We start from the raw sequence: 20,124 nt of genomic DNA on the forward strand, positions 1-20,124 counted from the left end.
GGAGGGCTGGGTATTCCACTGTCAGGCCAAAAATGTCTCAAGCCAGATGCCCAAAGATTGAGGCACCAAGAATCCGTGGCCACTTAAGAAAATACTCTTATTATTCTGCATTTGTAACCCAGTAGTGCCTACAGGTCCTAATTCAGATCAGAGGCCTACACAGAGGTAGAGACAGTCCCTACCCCCAAAGAACCTACCCTCTAAACATGCAAGACAGAGGTGGGATTGGGAAGAGACACAGGCATAAAGACAGGTTTCAGAGTAGCAGCCGTGTTAGTCTGTATCCACAAGTACTCCTTTTCTTTTTACAGGCATAAAGAGGGGAAGTGACTTGTCCAAGGTCACACAGCAGGTCGGTGGTAGAGCTGAAAACAAAGCCCTGGCCTCCTGGCACCCAGTCCAGTGTGTCTGAATGAGTTGTTTGCCTAATTCAGATTGCAAGGTCCTGGAAACAGGGTCTGCCATTGGGTTTTGTACAGCACTACTCACACTGATCATGCTCGACAAATAACAACCAACAATACTAATTCATAACACTGCTCTGTTGCCACATCCCCTGCCCGCAGAATCTAGACTTCTCCATGCAGGAGGCTAGACTTGATTTAATACAGCAGGGTCTTTTCCAGTCATGGCTTTTATAGGCTTGTCTACATTTTAAATGCTGCAGCAGCTCCACAGTAGTGCTTCAGTGTAGACACTACCTACATCGCCAGGAGGGGTTCTCCTATTGACATGAGTAATCCATCTTCCCAAGAGGCAGTACCTAGGTCAACGAAAGAATTCTTCCATGGAAGTAGCACTGTCTACACCAGGGGTTAGGTTGGCTTAACTATGCCGCTCAGGGGGATGGATTTTTCACGCCGTGAGCAAAAGTTATACTGACCTAATTTCCTAGTGTAGACCAGGCATAAGACTCCTCAAATTGCTTACAAATGTTAACTAACCTAAACCTCTCAATACCTCTGTGAGGGAGGGAAGGGAGAAATAGGGATCATTGCACCAGCCAGTGAAATGCAGCTGCATCTGGCATGGAATGTAGCCGCTGTTAACCATGCTACGCACCACTGTGTGAATAATAAACTTCAGTAGACAAAAGCCTGCAATGCCACATGGTGGTAGGAAATAAAGCCAGTGGGTAACATTTTCCAAAGCACCTAAGTAACTTACAAGCCTAAGTCCCATTTTCAAAAGTCATACATGCATTAGGCTCCTTGGTCATTTATAGAACCCTGTAAATTCACGGATATACACTTTATATCCGCTGACCATTTTTGCAGATGGCAGATCGCATGTGGATACAAATTTTGTATCCACGCAGGGCTCTAAATATAGGCTCTCAAAGGAGAGGAAGCAGCTTTCCACAGCTCATAGCCTATGAGGCTGCTTCCCTGCCTTCCAGAGCTTATACCCCCCCCCCCCCCATATAGAGAAAAGGGAGGTGATAGATCAAGACAGGAAGCAAAATCCCCCATGCTCCTATCACAGCAGTTTAAGCAGCCAAGCAATTTAGGAAACCTCTCCTGACTTCATTGCTGTTCCAGGTCAGTCGGAGAGGGAAGCCAGACTGACTTACTCTGCAGAAGCAGCTGCCTCCCTCTCCAACTGACCTGATATGGCACAAATTAATCAATGGCTAGGCAACCGGAGAGCACCTTTGCCCCCCTCCTGAACCCCTAACCCCTGCATCTCCCTCCTGCGCCCACGTGGGGAAACTGACCTGGAATCACAGATCACATGTCGTTGCTCCTCACTCCCCACCCCCCAAAACCCCCACCTAGGAGGATGACCTGCCAAGCTGAGAGGTGCCAGGGCTCAGCCCTGGCAAACCCTGACAAAAATTCAGCACTGTAGCCCAGCGATTGTATTCCTCTTGCATGCTTCCACAGGGAGAACAGTGGCTGGTGCAAAGGAACTGGGACTGGTTAGCTCTAAGTGTGACGACTTAATAAATCACAAGCTAAATAGGCAGCAGACTTTCTTATTTTATAGCTCAGTTGTTGATTTTGAAGCATTCTTGAGGTGAGACATTTCCTTCCTTATTTTTAATGTAAAAAGCTATTTGTTCTGATGCCTGTTGTAGAATCACATTGATGTTTAAAATAACAATAACAACAACAATAATAATGATGTGCACACTTATTAAGCCATATAGCTTTCTTATACAGTACACAACATATGCACACAGACACGCCAGGTAGCGTGCTGCTGTGGGTGTGGTGTGTTTGTGGATACAGATAAAAGATGAAGTGTGAATCGCAGGGCGGATACAAGCTGATTCCTGCAGATGTGGATCGGATGCAGATCCACATTACTGTATCCACACAGGGCTCAAGTCATTTAGGTGTTTTGGAAAACGTTATCCAATGTAATTTTTAGCTGTATGTGTTATCACATCTTCAGGCTCTCAGCTTCCACAATGATGGGTGTGTTGGGGTAGCGGGGAAGAGACACAGAGAGATCACAACTGGAATAGCGCATCCAATTCTGAGCACCTCAGCCCCACAACGGATCCCTCAAATTGAAAGATATTTGGAGAATCAGAGACTCAGAGAAGATTAGGGTTGGAAGCGACCTCAGGAGGCCATCTAGTCCAACCCCCTGCTCAAAGCAGGACCTACACCAACCAATGAAGAGCAATGAAAGAACAATGAAAACACACAAGGAAAGATTCGAGAGGATTAAATATGTATGGCTTGGCCAAGCAATGACTAAGGACTGTCCCAAGGCATCACCATGGTATCAGAGCATGGCATTTCCTAAACCCTGTACATTTTTGAAATGTAGACATGCTGTGGTTGAACTGGTTATGGTACTCCAAGGAGACAGCTAGGAATAATGGGCCAGATTTGGATGTCCTCACACAGGCAAACCTCCCAATGATGTCGGAAGGAGCTATGCCTGAGTAAGGACCCCAGGATTAGGCCTGATAAGTAGGAATCGAACAAAAGAAAATTCAGGTAGATTGGGCCTGACCCCTGAAGTCCTTACTTCAAGAAGCTCAGTCAATGGGAGTAAAATCGGAGCACCAATACGAGGAAAGATTTCCAGGTCTCTTTTCGACGGTGGACCCTTTTCAGTGATGGGAGTCCCATCTCTTGGGTCATTTAAAATCAGCATGGGGAAAGTTTACCATTGGGAATACTCTTTCATAGGCCAATGGGGGATCTGGACTGGCTGGGGCTGGCCAGGTCTTTTCCATCTCTTACTAATCAGAGTCTATGATAATTCAGGCCAACAAGTGAGAGGCTGAGAGGGGAGAGGACGAGGGAGCGACTTTAGTGTGGAGCTAATCTGAATAAGGAGGAAAATTAACATTGAATGCTACAGCAATGGTGCTTCATTCTGCAGGCTGAGGGGATCACAACATGCCCTCAGGAGGGGAGGCCGGGTGGATTGCAGGCTGGCTGGCTGGCCTGCTGAGCATTGTGGTGTCACAGGAATGGAAGGGCACACCTGCCCTTCATTGCTGGGGATGTATTTTCCAGGTGAACGTTCTGCCCCCATCTATTTCCGCTGCTTGCTGCTAAAGGCTGTGAGCACGTTGGCCTGGGCTGGGTGAGTGTGCAGGGGGCATGTGTGACCCAACGGGGCTACATTCACAGGTGACGAGCGAGTGGTATAAGTTAAAAGAAAAGGAGTACTTGTGGCACCTTAGAGACTAACAAATTTATTTGAGCATAAGCTTTTGTGAGCTACAGCCCACTTCACTGGATGCATTCCACTCAAATAAATGTTAGTCTCTAAGGTGCCACAAGTACTCCTTTTCTTTTTGCAAATACAGACTAACACGGCTGCTACTCTGAAACCTGGTATAAGTGAGACTCCCTTACAGACAGGCCCTCCTTACACCTGCTCTGCTGAGGTGGGGTGATCCCAGGAAACAGCCTGCTGGGGGGATGTGCAGCACCTAGGGTGGGGGTTCTCCTGAGAACATCACGCTGTGCTGAGTCCCTCTGTGAACACCATGCTGAGGGGAATGTGGGTACCCAGGCTGATCCCCATGTGAATAGCATCCTCGGGGGCTGGGAGGGGCTGCTGAGTTCCCCAGGGGATTGCCATGCTCAGGTGTATGTTGAGTCTTTAGGGGGTTTCCCTGGGAATGCCATATTGGGGGCTCAATACCATGCTGAGGTCTCTCTCCTCTTTCCCCCCCTAACCACCTATCTTCGCTCCCCTCAGAGCATGGTCTCCGAGAGCAGCCTCCATGCACCACTCCCATCCCATAGGGAGCATCCACTGCTCACAGGCTGCCAGCCCCCCATCCCCAGCAGACACTGAGCCTCCCCTGGAGCTGACCCCTCCCCCTAGGATCCAGCTCCCAAATCCACCCACTGCTCACCTACCCCAATCCTCCATCCACTCCACTATCATTAACCCTTTCTGCCTCTCCACCAACTCCAACCCCCGCTTACCTCCCTTGGGCCCGTCAGCAGCGGATGCTATACAGGTGAAGTAACCGCAATAATTTGACGATGAAGGAGCCCATGTTTAATTCCAGGCTTTGACCCGGCTGACCCTTCCACCTCTATTATTTTCCTCCTCACCAGAAAGATTCATTAATCAATCAGGACAAAGCAAGTTTGACAATTTGTCTCCACACATGCATGCACAAACACACGTGCGCACCCACTCCTGAATACATTGTGCCATCAGCCCTCGACTCTGCTGCCCATCTGCTGCCGATGGCTTTGACAGCTCTGTTAACTGCTTCACATTTAACAACTTTGCCAGTGCCTGGGGCATGTTCAAAAAGCTGTACTGGGGACTGGCTGGCTCTGGGGGTTGGGAACAAGCTCTGGAACCTCCCATCCCGTCTCTTCAACCCTTCCTCTGGCAGTCTGCGCCAGGGGGCGTATTTTCAGAGGTGCAGAAGGCCAGCCGTTGCTGGTGACTGGGAGCTGCGGGAACTCAGCTTCTCTGAAAACCAGACTCTAGAAGTGCCCCTTTTTCTCCATCACTCTTTGTCACGCCTTTCATTTGCTCATGGCTCTGACCTGGGTCCCTAATGGACAACGGTCCACACCAGAGAAGGCCCCATCGCAAGCACCACTAACTAGCATTCTTCTTGGTCGGCTAGTCAACAGCAGGCAAGGATTGAGTGGGCAGTGGAGATGGGAACTGCCTTCTGACTCCTGGAGAGTTTTTGGGCCTCCAGGTATCTTTCACTGGGACTAAATTCACTGCTAGAGTTCACAAATAATACAGAGAACAAGAATGTCAGCTTCTCCCTGCACCTGCCCACCTGCCTGTGACCCAGTTTAAGACCTTGGGAGAAGCCTAGCAACATAGGCACGTCTTACAGTGTCTTCCTGGGCAACTAGGGGGAGCTAGAGCCCTACATGCACCTGAAATACTGCATTCAGTTCTGAGTGCCCCATTGCAGAGGGCTGCGAAAAAACTGGAGACAACTGAGGAAAGAGAAACGAAATGGACCAGGGGCTGGCATGGAAGGATAAGCACATCTGCCTTGGTCAAGGGGCTATTATGGGAAAGGGACAGGATAACGGATTGAAAATCCCTGAAGGGTGTAAAAGCCAGAGAGGAAGAGACTGATTTCGGGAGCTGCACGCAGAGATGTAACTAGGAGGAGTGTGATGAAATTAAGGAGGGAATCATGCAGGCAGAGTAGCTGGATAAACTGCTTGACTCTGAGATGTACTGGACTGGGATGCAAGCCCCATCACTTGAGATGTATAAGACTGGACTAGACAAAATGCTCGTAAATGTGCTGTTGCTACACTGGCAGCATCGGGGCTCATACAGACACGTGCCCAGCCGATAATGTGCTCTTCCAGCTGCGGTACTCTCACCAACTGGTCGGAGGGAAGCAGCGCACCCACCCCAGTGTAACCCCGTAGGGAAGGCCTGAGACACTCACCATTCTCCATGATGATTTGGGGTACCTCCTTGGCAGCCGGGGAGATGCACTGGATCTGGTTCCCCACCACCAAGCCGTCCATCTCGGAAAGGTCCTCGAAGGTGCAGTTGACCCCAGCTGACAACTCAGGGACATTGTAGGTCTCCAAGACAAGCTGCAAGCAAAGGGGGCGGGGGAGAGAGAAAGAGAGCGCTGAGCTCAAAGACAGACAAACGCGGCCAGCAGAAGAGAATTACACTGGAGAGGTTGGACAAAGAGCCTCTTGCTAGATAAAGGATCCTCCTTCAACAGAAAGCAGCGACTCTGGGGAGTGGGGGATGGAATGCAGATGCAAACACAAGTGGCGTGTGGCTATGCAGGGGCGGTGGCTGCTGCTTCGCCGTGCAGGGTGAGTTCAAGTCGGGTCAGTGGCGTGGCGTGCTCAACATCGGTCATGCAGGTGTAATATTGGCGAGGGAGTCTTTGGAATAGGCTGTGAAGACTGGGGCTTGCTGGCCCCTTGGCACAAGGTTTCTGAGGAAGGTGGCTATTACTCACAAGAGGCACTCTGCGGACTACAGAGAAACTGTAGCGCTCCAGTCTAACTCTCTACGCCTCCTCTCCTAGCATCACCAGCAGAGGGAGCTCTCTGTCACCAACAAGTTCCTGTGTGTAGAGAGTCTAGTTACCGCCTTCAGCAAGCCACTGGCATCCACTCCCTCTAGTGGGCCAGCTGAATTCCTTCGCCTTTACAGGCAGCTCAGAAATGCCTGCCCCATTTGATCACTCGGTCCCAGGAGCAGCAGGCCCTGAGGTCACAATGTGTCGGGGCACGAGCACCGCAAATAAAAGGACAGGTCAGAGCTCTGTCGCTGTCCGGCACTCTGGAATCCCTGACGCCCACTGGCCTTGCCATTAATACAGTGTAATGAAATAAACAAATCGAACAGCTGGTTTCCAGGACGTTCCCGTTCTCACAAAGCACCACTGGGTTTCTTCCATTTGGAACGGTTTACATGAGGTCCCGCTTATGATTCTAATTATAACTCTGCTCTCAGTCAGCTGCATCCACCCCACCACCCCCACGTGCCATGGTAACAAACCATGGCCACAAATATACAGACACCAACAGCGGCAACAGGGTACTTCCACACCAGTAGCACAAGCCCCCTGCCAGTGATCTAAAGGTGTTACTCCACTCATGGTTAGTAAATACCAGAGCCTTATCCTTGCTGGGGCCAGCCCCTAGAGGGAGACATGATCATATGTGCTCAACCAGTGTATTGCATGCTCCCCCATTATATAGGCTAGTTCTGAGCATGAGGTCCGTGAGAGTCTGAGATGCCAGTCACTGACAGGAGACCCAATCACATGCAGCGGGAGTGAAGCTACCGGCATGATGGACGCATCCCTCTGCCCATCCATGAAGCAGTAGAAGGAGGGAAGAAAAATCCCACTTGTTGCCTTCCCATGGTATGTTCTCATCACCCAGTGAGGTGCATTATGGGAGTTGGGTGCCTTCCCCTAAGGCATCCAGCATTAACCACCTCAGAGACAGCAAGGGCACAGAGGAGGGGGACCATTGATCTGACCAGTCTTACAATTTACCTGTAAATTCATTGCCTGGCAGGGGAGCAGTTTGTTCTTGCCAAGTTATGGGAGGGGAGAGGGAGAAGCCCTGAGGACTGGGATGGGCTTGTCCCTGGGACAACACATAGTGCTTCTATTGAATGGCTCCACCTCTGTCCCTTCCTCCCTCCCACCAATGCACCAGGACCAGTAGTGGAGGGGAAGCCTGGAGCTCTCACCAGGCCACTGTCCCAGCGAGGGAACTTGCTCACAAGTGTGTAAAATGCAGAATGCAGATTTGTCACTTTTCTGAGCACAGTCACCAAGGAAAGGGCCTGAAAAGCTTGGGCACAAATGTGATAAGCCTGGAGCTGCCACCAATGAACAAAAGCTCCTGCTTTGGAGCCCCTGTAGTGGGTAGAGAATGCCCCCTCTCCAGCACCTTTCTCCTTTCACACAGTCCATGAGCATCAGCCTAGGATTGAGCCAGACCCAGATGTGTACCTCTGCTGCCAAAGAAGAGTCAGTGTTGCCATGTGGACAATACTTTCCGTAGGTCAAAGCACAGGCTGAATAAACAGGCACATTCCCTACCCTCAAGTCAGGAAAGAACTTGGCATGATCGCGGAAGAGCTCTCCCCTAACCAGAACTGCCCAAAACTCAGTGTAGTCTCCATGACCGAATCAGTCTTTGACTTGTGCTAGGGTTTGCCAATAAACCATCTGAGATGGTGGCTACTGTGCTGTGGACACCAGTCCACTAGGAGTTGACTGAGACCCAACGACTCAGTTCATATGGGCCATCAGACAGCAATATGATGAGGACAACAATAGCTCTGGGCTGACTTGCACTGCCATGGTGACTCAATCACCCTGAGCCAGTCTTTACTCTAACACAGAAGAATTCAAAGACTATTGAAAGAATTAAAAATAAAAAGCTGCACTCCTCAAAGAACAAACACTGTACAATGTCTCTGATCACTTTTGTTGGATGCCTGGGAAGGTTAAGTCACAGAAAAGGTAAGAGGCAGAAACAAAGCTGCAGGGACTGGACATACAGACTGAAAAATAGACTTCAAACATCCTACCCTAAACACCTGAGAGATGGCCAGCTAGTGGACCTTAACCACTCCACTGAGCCCACAAAGAATGGGGAGCTACTGACTGGCTCAAAGAAACACTGAAGCTTTCCATTTCTAGACCGTGAGTCAAATCCAGCTCAGGTCAATCTGATCAGAAAGAGTTACCATGTGGCAGCTGTTCAGTGGCCTGTATGAAATAGGCCCCAGTTCAGTTCCTAGTGCGCACATGTCCACAACACAAAAACACCAACATAATAGGCACTGCTGTCATCAGGTACCGTAGACAGGTTGGAAACTGAATGGGTCCTCTACAATTAACTCACTTCTTGTCCCTAGAAAAGGCCTTTCCAAAAGGAACAGTAACACTCATTGCTTCACTGGCATCATAGCTGTCCTGCAGTGCCAACTGCTGTCTTTAATAGCTCTCTGCCACAGAGGCCACATCTAGCGCCGAGGAAGAGAGGGGGTTGAATGTAGCAAAGCGTAAACCCTGGCAGAGATGGGCTGCAAGCTGCTATTTCTAGGGTCCCCATACCTCTGCTCTGGGAGTTCAGTGTTGAAACTGTACCAGGCCTGGATGCTTTGGTAGTTCAAGAAAGAGACCCGGATCCTGAAGTGAAGGGAAATTGGAGCATATTAAATGGTCCTAGCATGCCTCCCCACCGCAGTCCTAGAAGCTGAATTCTAACACGGCCAATGCCGATTGCCCATATTTTGCACATGGCTATAGATTCCAGTATCTTTGATGTTTGAGGTAAAGAAGTTGGCTACGATGCGTGAGTGTGCCTCTTTGATGGATCTGTAGTTCCTCTCCAGAACTGCATTCAGCTCCTCGCAATGAACTGGAAAAACCAGTTCTTAACCGTTTGTAACTGTTGTTCTTTGAGATGTGTTGCACACGTCCATTCCACTCTTGGTGTGCACCACCCCATGCACGGTCATGGGAAATTTTTCTCTCAGTGGCACCTGTCGGGGAAGCTCGACTGGCGCCATGTGCCAGTGCTTGCTAGTGTAAAGGGCCCAGCCGTCCCTGAGCTCACTTAGTTCCTTCTTGCTGGGCAGCTCTGATGCACAGGGATAGGCAGGTGGGTTGTGGAATGGACGTGTGCAACACTTCTCCAAGAACAACAGTTATGCAAGAATAGTTACTCATTTTTCTTCTCTGAGTGATTGCTGATGTGCATTCCACTAGAGGTGACTCATAAAATAGGAAGAGGAAGTGGCGTTCATGGGCACTCAGACTGGAGTAAAACTCATCCAAATTTAGCATCATCTCTGGAGTACCAAATAATGCCTTAATGGGATGCAAAGGTGTGAAGGCTGCTCTGCAGATCTCCTGGATAGGGATTTGTGCAAGGAACGCTGCCGAGGCCACTTGCAATCTTGTGGGATGTGACATCACTTTGCTTGGCAGGCAAATATCTGCTGAATCCCACACAAATGCAGGAAGTTATCCAATTTGGAATTCTTTGTGAAGAGACCAGGAGATCCTTCATTCTGTCTGCCACGGCCTCGAACAATTGAGTTGACAAACAAAGCTGCTTAGTCCTTTCTATGTAGAATGCCAGCACCCTTCTAACATCCCATGTGCGCTGATGTTGCTCCTCTCTATCGGCATGTGGCTTTGCGTAAAAACGTAGGTAAGTAAATTGACTGGTTAATACGAAAATTAGATATCACTTTGGAGAGAAATTTTGGATCAGGGTGCATGTACACTTCATCCTTAAAAAAGATTGTACAGGGTGGTTTGGACGTCAGAGCATGCAGTTCAGAGATAGGTTCAGTAAGAAACATGTTGCTAGAGGCTAAAATGGTGACCCCATGGTCTTCAATAAAATTAGGTTCAAGTCCCAGGGCAGGATAGGTTCCCTTATTTGAGGGTACAACCTTTCCTGGCCCTTCACAAATCTGACTGTCGTCTCGTTAGAGCATACAGAACAGTTATCCACGTGAGGACAAAAAGCTGATACTGCTGCCAGGTGGACCTTGATAGAAGATATTACTAAGACTTGCTATTTTAGGTGCAATAGATAGTCCAGGATATGCTGGATAGAGGACTGCGTTGTCTAGGCGCCAGACTGACAAGACCAAATAGAAAAACGCCTCCATTTGGACACGTAAGCAGCTCCACTAGAAGGCTTTGCACTATTTAACAAGACATAGTGAATTTGCTCTGAGCATGACTCCTCTCTAGAAATTAGCCATGGAGCCTCCAGGCCATTAAATGAAGGGCCCGCAGGTCAAGTCCAGGTGCCACGGGAGCGAAATTGGAGCCTCCACTGACAGATCCAGTAGAGTGGAAAACTAGTGCTGTCAAGGCTATGCTGGGGCTATTAAGATAATTCAGGTCTGGTCCACTTGATCATTCTCAGCACTCTGTGTATGAGTGGAATTGGGGGAAAAGCATAGTAGAACTTTTTCATCCACGGTAGCAGGAATGCGTCTGTGATGAACCAGGACTATGGCCTTGAAGGGAGCAAAATTATTGGCATTTCCTGTTGTCTTTGGTTGAAAAAGGTCTATCTGGGGAGTCTTCCACTGCTAGAAAATGCATCTGGCAACATCCAGGTGGGAAGACTACTCATGGTGACTCGTAAATGATCTGCTTAGGCGGTCCGCCAGCTCATTCTATACCTTGGAAGGCCTTGAGATCGCTTGAATTGGCAATGCAAAAGTTCCATAGATGAACTGCTTCCTGATAAAGCTCCTCCTGGCCTATTGAGGTAAAACATGGCTGCCATGTTGTCTGGGAGAACAAACAGGCTTTTTCCCTTGATGTGCAGTAGGAAGACCTGACAGGCTAGGCAGACAGCCCTTAGCTTCCTGACTTTGATATGGAGAGAGAGATTCCTTGAGGACCCCAAACCTGAGTTCAGAGGGAGGACAGATAAGCCCCCAGCCCCAAGGCAGATGCGTCCATCACCAGTGTCTGTGAAAGCTGATGGTGGACAAAGGGAATGCCCACACAAACATTGAGCGAATCAGTCCACCAATCTAGCGAAGTGAGAACCCACAAAGGCACAGTGAGTACAGTGTTCAGATGGTGCCAACTTGGTGATTAAATGGAGGCCAGCCAGCCCTGAAGAGTTCTGAGGTGCAACCTGGCATGCTGGACTACCTGTGTGCATGAGACCATATGCCCCAAGTGCCTCACACCGTTTCAAGATGCGGTGAACCTCGAAATCTGTCACAAGACAGCAAATTGTTTTGAATCTTATATCTGGAAGGAATGCTCTGGCTTGAGTAGAGTCCAGCACTGCTCCTATAAACTCTATCCTCTGCACTGGACAAATAGTAGACTTGCCTGAGTTGATCAGTAGACCCACAGCTTTGAAGGCTGACTGAGAGAAAGTGACCCCTGGACCAGACCTTGACTAGCCAGTTGTCCAGGTAAGGGCAGACTCTGTACTCTTAGTCTCCCCAGGAAAGCAGGTACCACTGCCACATGTTTTGCGAAAACCCAAGGGGCCGAAAGGCAGCAATGGAAAAAGCCCCCAACTGGAGACCAAAACAGAAAACTTATATTGTCTGCAGTATTAACTAAGATGCTGTGAACCTATCTGCAATTAATTTACAATGAACACACTGAGAGCACCTGCTAAGGTAAGCCAAGCAATTCCAAAGACCGCCCCCCACAGGCAGTTAGAAGGAACTGAGAGGTTTCGGGGGTGGCTGGGCCCTTTATATTGGCACACAGGGGCATGCAGCAGCAGAGGGTGCTCAAGCCGCCCTGTTGGGTACCACTGAGGGAAACATTTCTGACGACCGTGCGCAGGGCACGCGCACACCATGAGTGGAATGCACATGTGCAAACACTTGAATAGGAAAGATCCCCTCCATGTTCCTAATCGGGACTTTGGAACTATCCAAGTGGAGAGCCTCCTCCCTGGGTGAAACCCCAGTGTATGTCAGGGGAGCACCCAGGGAGACATTCAGCCAGACCAACTATATCCAATAAAGCTGCTAGTCCTTCCCACTGAGCCTGAGTGTGTCAATGAAAGGCTACAGGTAACCAGGGACATAAGACTGGTGACACCTCTTTAGGCTTCCCTGGAAGGAGGAGACACTGTGGAGATGAGGGTCGATCCTGCTTACCAGCACGTTGTACTGGGAGACGGAGATGTTGTTGGGATGCACAGTGAGCCGGACACACTGCTTCATCTCCGAGGCGAATCTCCGAGGCTCGCTGGAGCGCTCGCACCGTTCCTTCCTGGTGCACCTGAGAAAAAGGGAACACACAGAGATTAATGACAAAGCCGCGTGGCACGGCAAGCGATTGCCACGGGACACAAGAAGAGAATCTGTGCCACGGGGGCTGCCACAGGCCAGAGGAGAAGGGGGTCAGTGCCATCACCCCTTCCCCACAACCTCACAGGATCATCTGACTGTGTCTCCCCAGATTTTGCGTGGCTGGCATTTAACAGTGCACAGCAGCCGTTTAGGCTAGGAAGTGCAGCCTGTATCCAATCAAAACTGCAGGGGCAGTTTTAAGTGGGCAGAATCACTGCACGTGCAGTAGACTTCACTGGGGGTATTATCTGGGCCTTGGGCTAAAAGTGTCTGGTGCCTTCAGAATGCAGCACCTGTTCTGAGGGATGACACAGCCACAAAGTGAAGCTACACAATGCTGTGTTGCAAGAGGCATGTAGAGAGGTTCCAAGCCCAGCCCCAAGAAAGATGGACAGCTCTGGAGACAGGTCCTCTACTTATGGACAGAGCTATGCTAGCTTCCCTCACTATGCAACCCTACATACCTCAGCCCCGACCTCTGGCAGAGAGCGGGCTGTACAGTCGGCATGGCACATTTAATTCTTGGCCTCTCTGCCGAGACTGCCCGTTAGTACCTCTTCTGTTGGTGACGTTTGGGATGTGGATACCTGTCCATTGGAAATGGGCTGAATCCTCCAACTCAGTTCCCACTGGCCCCTGGTAGCCTTTGGAGGGTAACAGCTTTGGGTCAAAAACAGCCTGGTGACCGAGCAGTTAAAGATCACATGCCCATTTACCAGCGAGGTTATTGGACACCAGATCAGGATTGGACAGAATATGGGGTACCAGTGGCTGCAGCAGTCACACTGCATGCAAGGTACATTCTCTTTGCTCAAGTCACTGCACTTGGATCGCGCTTGGGAAGAAGAGGTTGCTGCAGGCAGGTGAAATCATCTGGGAGTTGGAAGCCCTAGGGTACTTCCCTCACCATGGAATAAAGAATCCTCCAAGAAGAACAGAAGAACGGCCATCCTGGGTCAGACCAATGGTTCATCTAGCCCAGCATCCTGTCTTCTGACAGTGGCCAGTGCCAGGTGATTCAGAAAGAATTAACAAAACGGCAATTTTGGCCTTCACAACATCTGCTGGCAATGAGTTCCACGAGTTGTCTGTGTGTTGTGTGATGAAATACTTCCTTTTCCTTTGTTTTAAACCTGCTGCCTATTAATTTGGGTGACCTCCTGTTGTTGTGTTAAGGGGTAAATAACACTTCCCCATTCACTGTCTCCACACCATTCATCATTTTATAGACCTCTATCATACCTCCCACCAATCATCTCCTACCTGAACTGAACAGTCCCAGTCTTTGAAATCTCTGCTCATATGAAAGCCATTCCATACCCCTGATCATTTTTGTTGCCCTCCTCTGTACTTTTCCCAAATCTACTGTATCTTTTTTGAGATGGGGTGACCAGAACTACATGCATTAGCCAAGTTGTGGGTGTACCATGGATTTATATAGGGTATTATGATATTTTCTGTAGTATTATCTATATCTTTCCTAATGGTTCCTTACTTTCTATTAGCTTTTTTGACTGCTGCTACACGTTGAGCAAATGTTTTCAGAGAACTATCCACAATGATTCCGAGATCTCTTTCCTGAGTGGCAACAGTTAATTTAGACCCTATCATTTTGTATGGATGGTTGGGATTATGCCTACTTTTCACTTATCAGAATTGAATTTCATCTGCCATTTTGTTGCCCAGTCACCCAGTTTGGGAGTTCCCTTTGTAACTCTTCGCAGTCAGCTTTGGATTTAACTCTCTTGAGTAATTTTGTATAGTCTGAAAACTTTATCACCTCACTGATTACCCCTTTTTCCAAACCATTTATGGATATGTTGAACAGCACTGGTCCCAATACAGATCCTTGGGGGACTCTGCTATTTATGTCTCTCCACTGTGATACCTGACTGTCTACTCCTACTCTTTGTTTCTCATCTTTTAACCTGGCAAGTCCCTTCCCGGAAAAGGACATAAGGGATTCCCAACTCTCCCTGGCTCACTAGGTGTCCGTAGGCAATTTACTGAGGACACAGTTTTCAAAAGTGGCCACTGATTTTGAGGCTCCAACGCCCAGAGATTCTCAGAGATGCTAAACATCCACAATTCTAGTCAAACTCAATGGCAGCTGCGAATGCACTGGGGAAAGTCAGCCCTAAGTGTCCCAATTATGCACCCCAAATCAACAGCCACTTTGGAAAATGTTTGCTCTAACACATTTGGGTCTCTGTTTCCCCATCCATAAAATGGGGCTAATAATATTCACCTCTCTCCATCCCAGAGGCTGTGAGGATGGAGTAAGGGTCGGACACTACTACATCTAGGGATGCTAATATTATCTGTGCTGGTTTATATTGCCTCAGATCATCTTTCGGGGGGGGGGGGGGGCGCCTATAACCATGGGACTAGAATATGAATTGCTAGGCTTGAGACGATTTTCCATCCAAACCTTTTTTCAACCAGCATGAAAAATACAGGCTCCATGCCTGTGGCTGGTCACATTCAGTGAGAGGAAGATGTCTGCCTGGAAACCCACAAGGTTAATATAACAGGACAGCTCCAACTGTACGCCAATTACCTTTTGCCATGAAGCTAGCTAATGTTCTGAATTTGCAGAGGGTGTTTCAATGGATTGTATTACTAGCAGCGATATTGCTTCCATTCAAATCTGCTCAGAAGATTAAGTGTGGGTGTTAAATTGTTCCCCTACTTCCAAACTTGTGTGCAAGGGGAGAGACTGAGAAGTATCTGGACTAAGATGCCTCACTCTTTGGAGCAGGGATGGTTTCTTATTATGTGCATGTACAGCGCCTAGAATAATGAGGCTCTGATCTTTGAATGAGCTCTCTTGGTGCTACTGCATGACAAATTCTCTCAGTTACAGAATCAGAATATTATACAGTAGAATGCAGCTGCAAGGTCTGAGCTAGAGATGGGTCCAAACCTCCTGAGCATGCCTGAGATTTGGGGCAGCCCAGACAGGCATCCAAACTTTGGCCCCTGGGCTTCTTTCTTGTGGCTGAGCCTGGATGAGACAAGAATCATCAGCCAAAGCCTAAACCGCTGATTGGGGGAAAGTTTCTCACTTCCTGGGTTGGGCTGGAAGTGTAGAAACTGGAGATCTCAGCTATTCTCATGAGATTTGCAGCCTGAGTTAGCAGATCTGGAACGTGACAGGCACAGACTATCTTTGCACTTGTATAATATACCCCCTGTCTTGAGAGGAGCCAATGTCTCATTCGGCTTCTTCGCTGCTGCTGCAAGCCGGGTGGGGAATGTTAAATGCTGGGTCTCCAGAGGGCTGGAAGGACAGAATGCTAACCGCTCTGAATACCACAAGTCATCGCTCTCAGAGGGAATGCCAATGGGAAATGATGAGGAGAGATTTCTGCACGCAACTCTTACAGAAACACTGGAGGGAAAGCTGTGACATGAGGAGTCTTCTCCTGGGAAGAGCCCAGCAGGGCTGGCCTTATGGGTGGGTAACGTGGGCAACCGCCCAGGGCGCTGTGGTTAGCGGTGGCACCATGATCAAGAGGCAAGGAGTGTGGCGAGCCTAGGGTGCAAGGCCGCAGAAGGGAGTTCGAGGCATTGGGGGGGTGGGAGGCAGCAGGGCCTAGGGGCAATGGGGGGGGGAGCCTGGGAAGGCAGAAGGAGCAGGGGCAATGGGAAGCCCAGGGAGGCAGAGGGGACCGGGGGGATAGGTGAGGGACCAGGAGAGGCAGCAGAGGTCAGGGGCGATGGGGGGGGGACGGGAGCTGAGGGAGGCAGCAGGGTCCAGGGGCGATGGGGAGGTGGGTGGGGAGGCAACGGGGGTAAGGGGTGATGGGGGGACGGGTGGGGGGTCGAGGGAGGCACCAGGGGCCAGGGGTGATGGGGAGGTGGGTGGGGAGCCTGGGAGGCAGCAGGAGCAAGGGGCAATGGGGGGATGGGTGGAGAGTCTGGGGTGGCAGTGGGGGCAAGGGGCGATGTGCGGCCGGGGGAAGGCAGCAAGCCCAGAATGAAAGGTTACCGGCCTGATGTCAAAAAAACGATGCAAGAGTTATCTGAGGGATAGACACACAGGACTATTCCTCTTATGACAGGACTAATGAAATGCCCCGCTTTGCTGAAGTCAATCAGACAGACACGTAGGCCCAGCTTCATAGAACTTCATAGACTATCAGGGTTGGAAGGGACCTCAGGAGGTCATCTAGTCCAACCCCCTGCTCAAAGCAGGACCAAGCCCCAATTTTTGCCCCAGATCCCTAAATGGCCCCCTCAAGGATTGAACTCACAACCCTGGGTTTAGCACGCCAATGCTCAAACCACTGAGCTATCCTTCCCCCAAAACTTCTAAGGAAGGGGATTCCACCACCTCCCTAGGTAACCCATTCCAGTGTTTCACCACCCTCCTAGTGAAAAAGTTTTTCCTAATATCCAACCTAAACCTCCCCCACTGCAACTTGAGACCATTACTCCTTGTCCTGTCAACTAAATGGCCCCCTCAAGGATTGAACTCACAACCCTGGGTTTAGCAGGCCCATGCTCAAACCACTGAGCTATTAGCTCCTCAAAGGTACTGAGATGCCGAGCTCCTGTGGAGTTCAGTCGGACCGAGGCACCGAAACACCTTTGCGGGTCTGGGCCCTGATCAGAATTCCGGTGATTGGAGCCAAAAAGGTGTTTCGGCTCTGAGTCAGCCTGCACCTTTCCTCCCGCTGAGCAGCAGGAACCCACGTAAGAGACTGCCAAGGGGGACTGGTGAGATTGCACGGTCCGGGGCAGTGGTGCCCAAACTTTTTCTCTCGTGCCCCCCCACCACTACCAGAAAGGGAAACAGCCCCCCCCCCGCCCCGCATGGCTGCACCGTTGGCTCAGCAGCGGAGCCTGGGACGAAGGCAGAGCTGGGGAGGGGGGAGGAGCTGGAGCTAGCGGCGGAGCCGGTCTCGGCGCAGAGAGGGAAAGAGGGCAGAGCTGGGCTGGGGCCAGGCCAGGGGGCTCAGTGGAGCTGCAGCTAGGGGCGGAGCTGGGCTGGGGCTGGGGGCGGAGCTTGGCTGGGGTGGAGCAGGGGGCGGAGCTGGGCTGGGGCTGGGGGCGGAGCTTGGCTGGGGTGGAGCAGGGGGTGGAGCGGAGCTGTGGCTTGGGGCGGAGCTGGGCTGGGGCGGAGCAGGGGGCGGAGTGGAGCTGTGGCTGGGGGCGGAGCTGTGGCTGGGGGCGGAGCAGGGGGTGGAGCGGAGCTGTGGCTGGGGGCGGAGCTGGGCTGGGGGCGGAGCAGGGGGCGGAGCGGAGCTGTGGCTGGGGGCGGAGCTGTGGCTGGGGGCGGAGCTGTGGCTGGGGGCGGAGCAGGGGGCGGAGCGGAGCTGTGGCTTGGGGCGGAGCTGGGCTGGGGCGGAGCAGGGGGCGGAGTGGAGCTGTGGCTTGGGGCAGAGCTGGGCTGGGGGCGGTGCAGGGGTGGAGCAGTGCTGTGGCTGGGGGCGGAGCTGTGGCTGGGGGCAGAGCAGGGGGTGGAGCGGAGCTGTGGCTGGGGGCGGAGCTGGGCTGGGGGCGGAGCAGGGGGCGGAGTGGAGCTGTGGCTGGGGGCGGAGCTGGGCTGGGGCGGAGCGGTGCTGTGGCTGAGGGCGGAGCTCGGCTGGGGTGGAGCAGGGGGCGGAGCAGTGCTGTGGCTGGGGGCGGAGCTGGGCTGGGGGCGGAGCAGGGGTGGAGAGGAGCTTGGCTGGGGGTGGGGCTGGGCTGGGGGCAGAGCAAGGGGTGGAGAGGAGCTTGGCTGGGGGTGGGGCTGGGCTGGGGGCGGAGCTCGGCTGGGGTGGAGCAGGGGGTGGAGCGGAGCTGCTGCTGGGGGCAGAGCTGGGCTGGGGGCAGAGCAAGGGGCCAAATGGATCTGCGGCTGGGAAAGGAGCTGGGCTGGAGACAAAGCGGGGCTGGGTAACGCTGTGCTCCCTCCCTACCCACTGTGGTTACTGGCCCAGGCACCACTGTGCACCTCCCCCTGAATGTTCCTCTGCACCCCCCTAGAGCACGTGCCCCACAGTTTGGGGTCCACTGGTCTAGGGCATTGGACTGGGACTCAGGAAACCCAGGATCTGTTCCCAGCTCTGCCACGCACCTGCTGTGTGACCTTCCCCTCTGTCTGCTGTTCCACCTTATGCCGATCACGTCTGTTTAGACTGTCAGCTCTTCAGGGCAAGGACTGGCTCTCAGTAAATGTTTGTACAATGAGGCCCTGATCTCAGCCGGGACCTCAAGTGCTGCTCTAATATAAATAATTATCCCAGCCAATAAACTATGTTAATATAATGTCAAGGTTGCCAAGTCAAGCACTCAAGAGTTAGGATATGCAACAATTGGGTTCCCTCTGCACCCTTAATTTGGCCCCCCGTGCACCTGCATTATGATCCAGCCTTTCACTGAATGGTCACATACGATTTTTCCCCACACAGTCTTAATTCTGCCATTTCCTAACACCTGAGTGCTAGATTTTCCAGCTTTAACATTTTATTTATTTGCTTTTTAAATGTGATTTCCTAATTTTAAAAATGCAACAATGTGACCAAACAGAAATTATATCAAATGGAGACATACTGATCCCCAGCTTGGGTCACCAGCAGGGTTCAGCCTATTAGATCCACAGCACAGACCTCTGCCACGTGAGCTAACAAAGCAACTGGGAGCAGTTGCAGGTTACCCTTATGTGGACCAGCCACTAGAGGAAGATGAGACATAGCCTATGCCAGAACATTTCACAGCTATTTACTGACAGCAGAGGAATGGTCAGACTCGGATTCCTGGGCTCAACTCCAGGTTCTGGAGGGGAATGTGCTTTAGTAGTTATAGACAATTCTGCCCCTGTCCCTTGCAGCTCCTACCTGCCCCACCTTGGCTCCTGTCCCCGTCTCCTGGTATCCTCGTCGCTCCTGTCCCCATCCACTCCTTGGTTCCTGCTTTACTCCTCCTATTCTCCCATTCCCCTGCATTCCAGTCAGGCAGCTTTCTCCTCTGCTCCTCCTCCCTTCCTGGGGGCCAGCAGAGGGAGCATTGAGAGAACAGGAGAGACTGTCTCCTAGCTCTCAGTATCTGTGCCCGATACCGTAGACAAATCTGGCTGGTGGCAGGAACAACTGCAGCAAAAGTCCCGCTCAGACCCTGAATCCCTGGGCTGGAGCATGCCCACTGCAAATGGAATCTTCAGCAAATTTAGGGGCCAAACTGTAACAAGTCTCTACTGAGAAAGTGCAAACAGATTTTTTTCACTCTCACAGATCTTGGGAGACAGGCCAGTCCTTGCTTACAGACAGCCCCCCAAAACTGAAGCAAATACTCACCAGCAACCACACACCACACAACAGAACCACTAACCCAGGAACC

The 20,124-nt window shown here is 51.1% G+C and overlaps 1 protein-coding gene across 1 annotated transcript in view; it reads right to left on the reverse strand.

The window, feature by feature from the left end:
- The window catches only part of PLXNA4 (plexin A4), a 578,455-nt gene that overhangs the window by 152,438 nt on the left and 405,893 nt on the right, over positions 1-20,124 (reverse strand). The window contains exons 5-6 of the mRNA XM_073328857.1: positions 12,604-12,727; positions 5,879-6,032 (exon numbers count right to left, since the gene is read on the reverse strand). Of these exons, the coding sequence (XP_073184958.1) occupies positions 5,879-6,032; positions 12,604-12,727 (278 nt within the window). The remainder of the gene's footprint in view (positions 1-5,878; positions 6,033-12,603; positions 12,728-20,124) is intronic.

The sequence above is a fragment of the Lepidochelys kempii genome, chromosome 1 (assembly GCF_965140265.1).
Source record: "Lepidochelys kempii isolate rLepKem1 chromosome 1, rLepKem1.hap2, whole genome shotgun sequence".
NCBI classification, from domain to species: Eukaryota; Metazoa; Chordata; order Testudines; family Cheloniidae; genus Lepidochelys; species Lepidochelys kempii.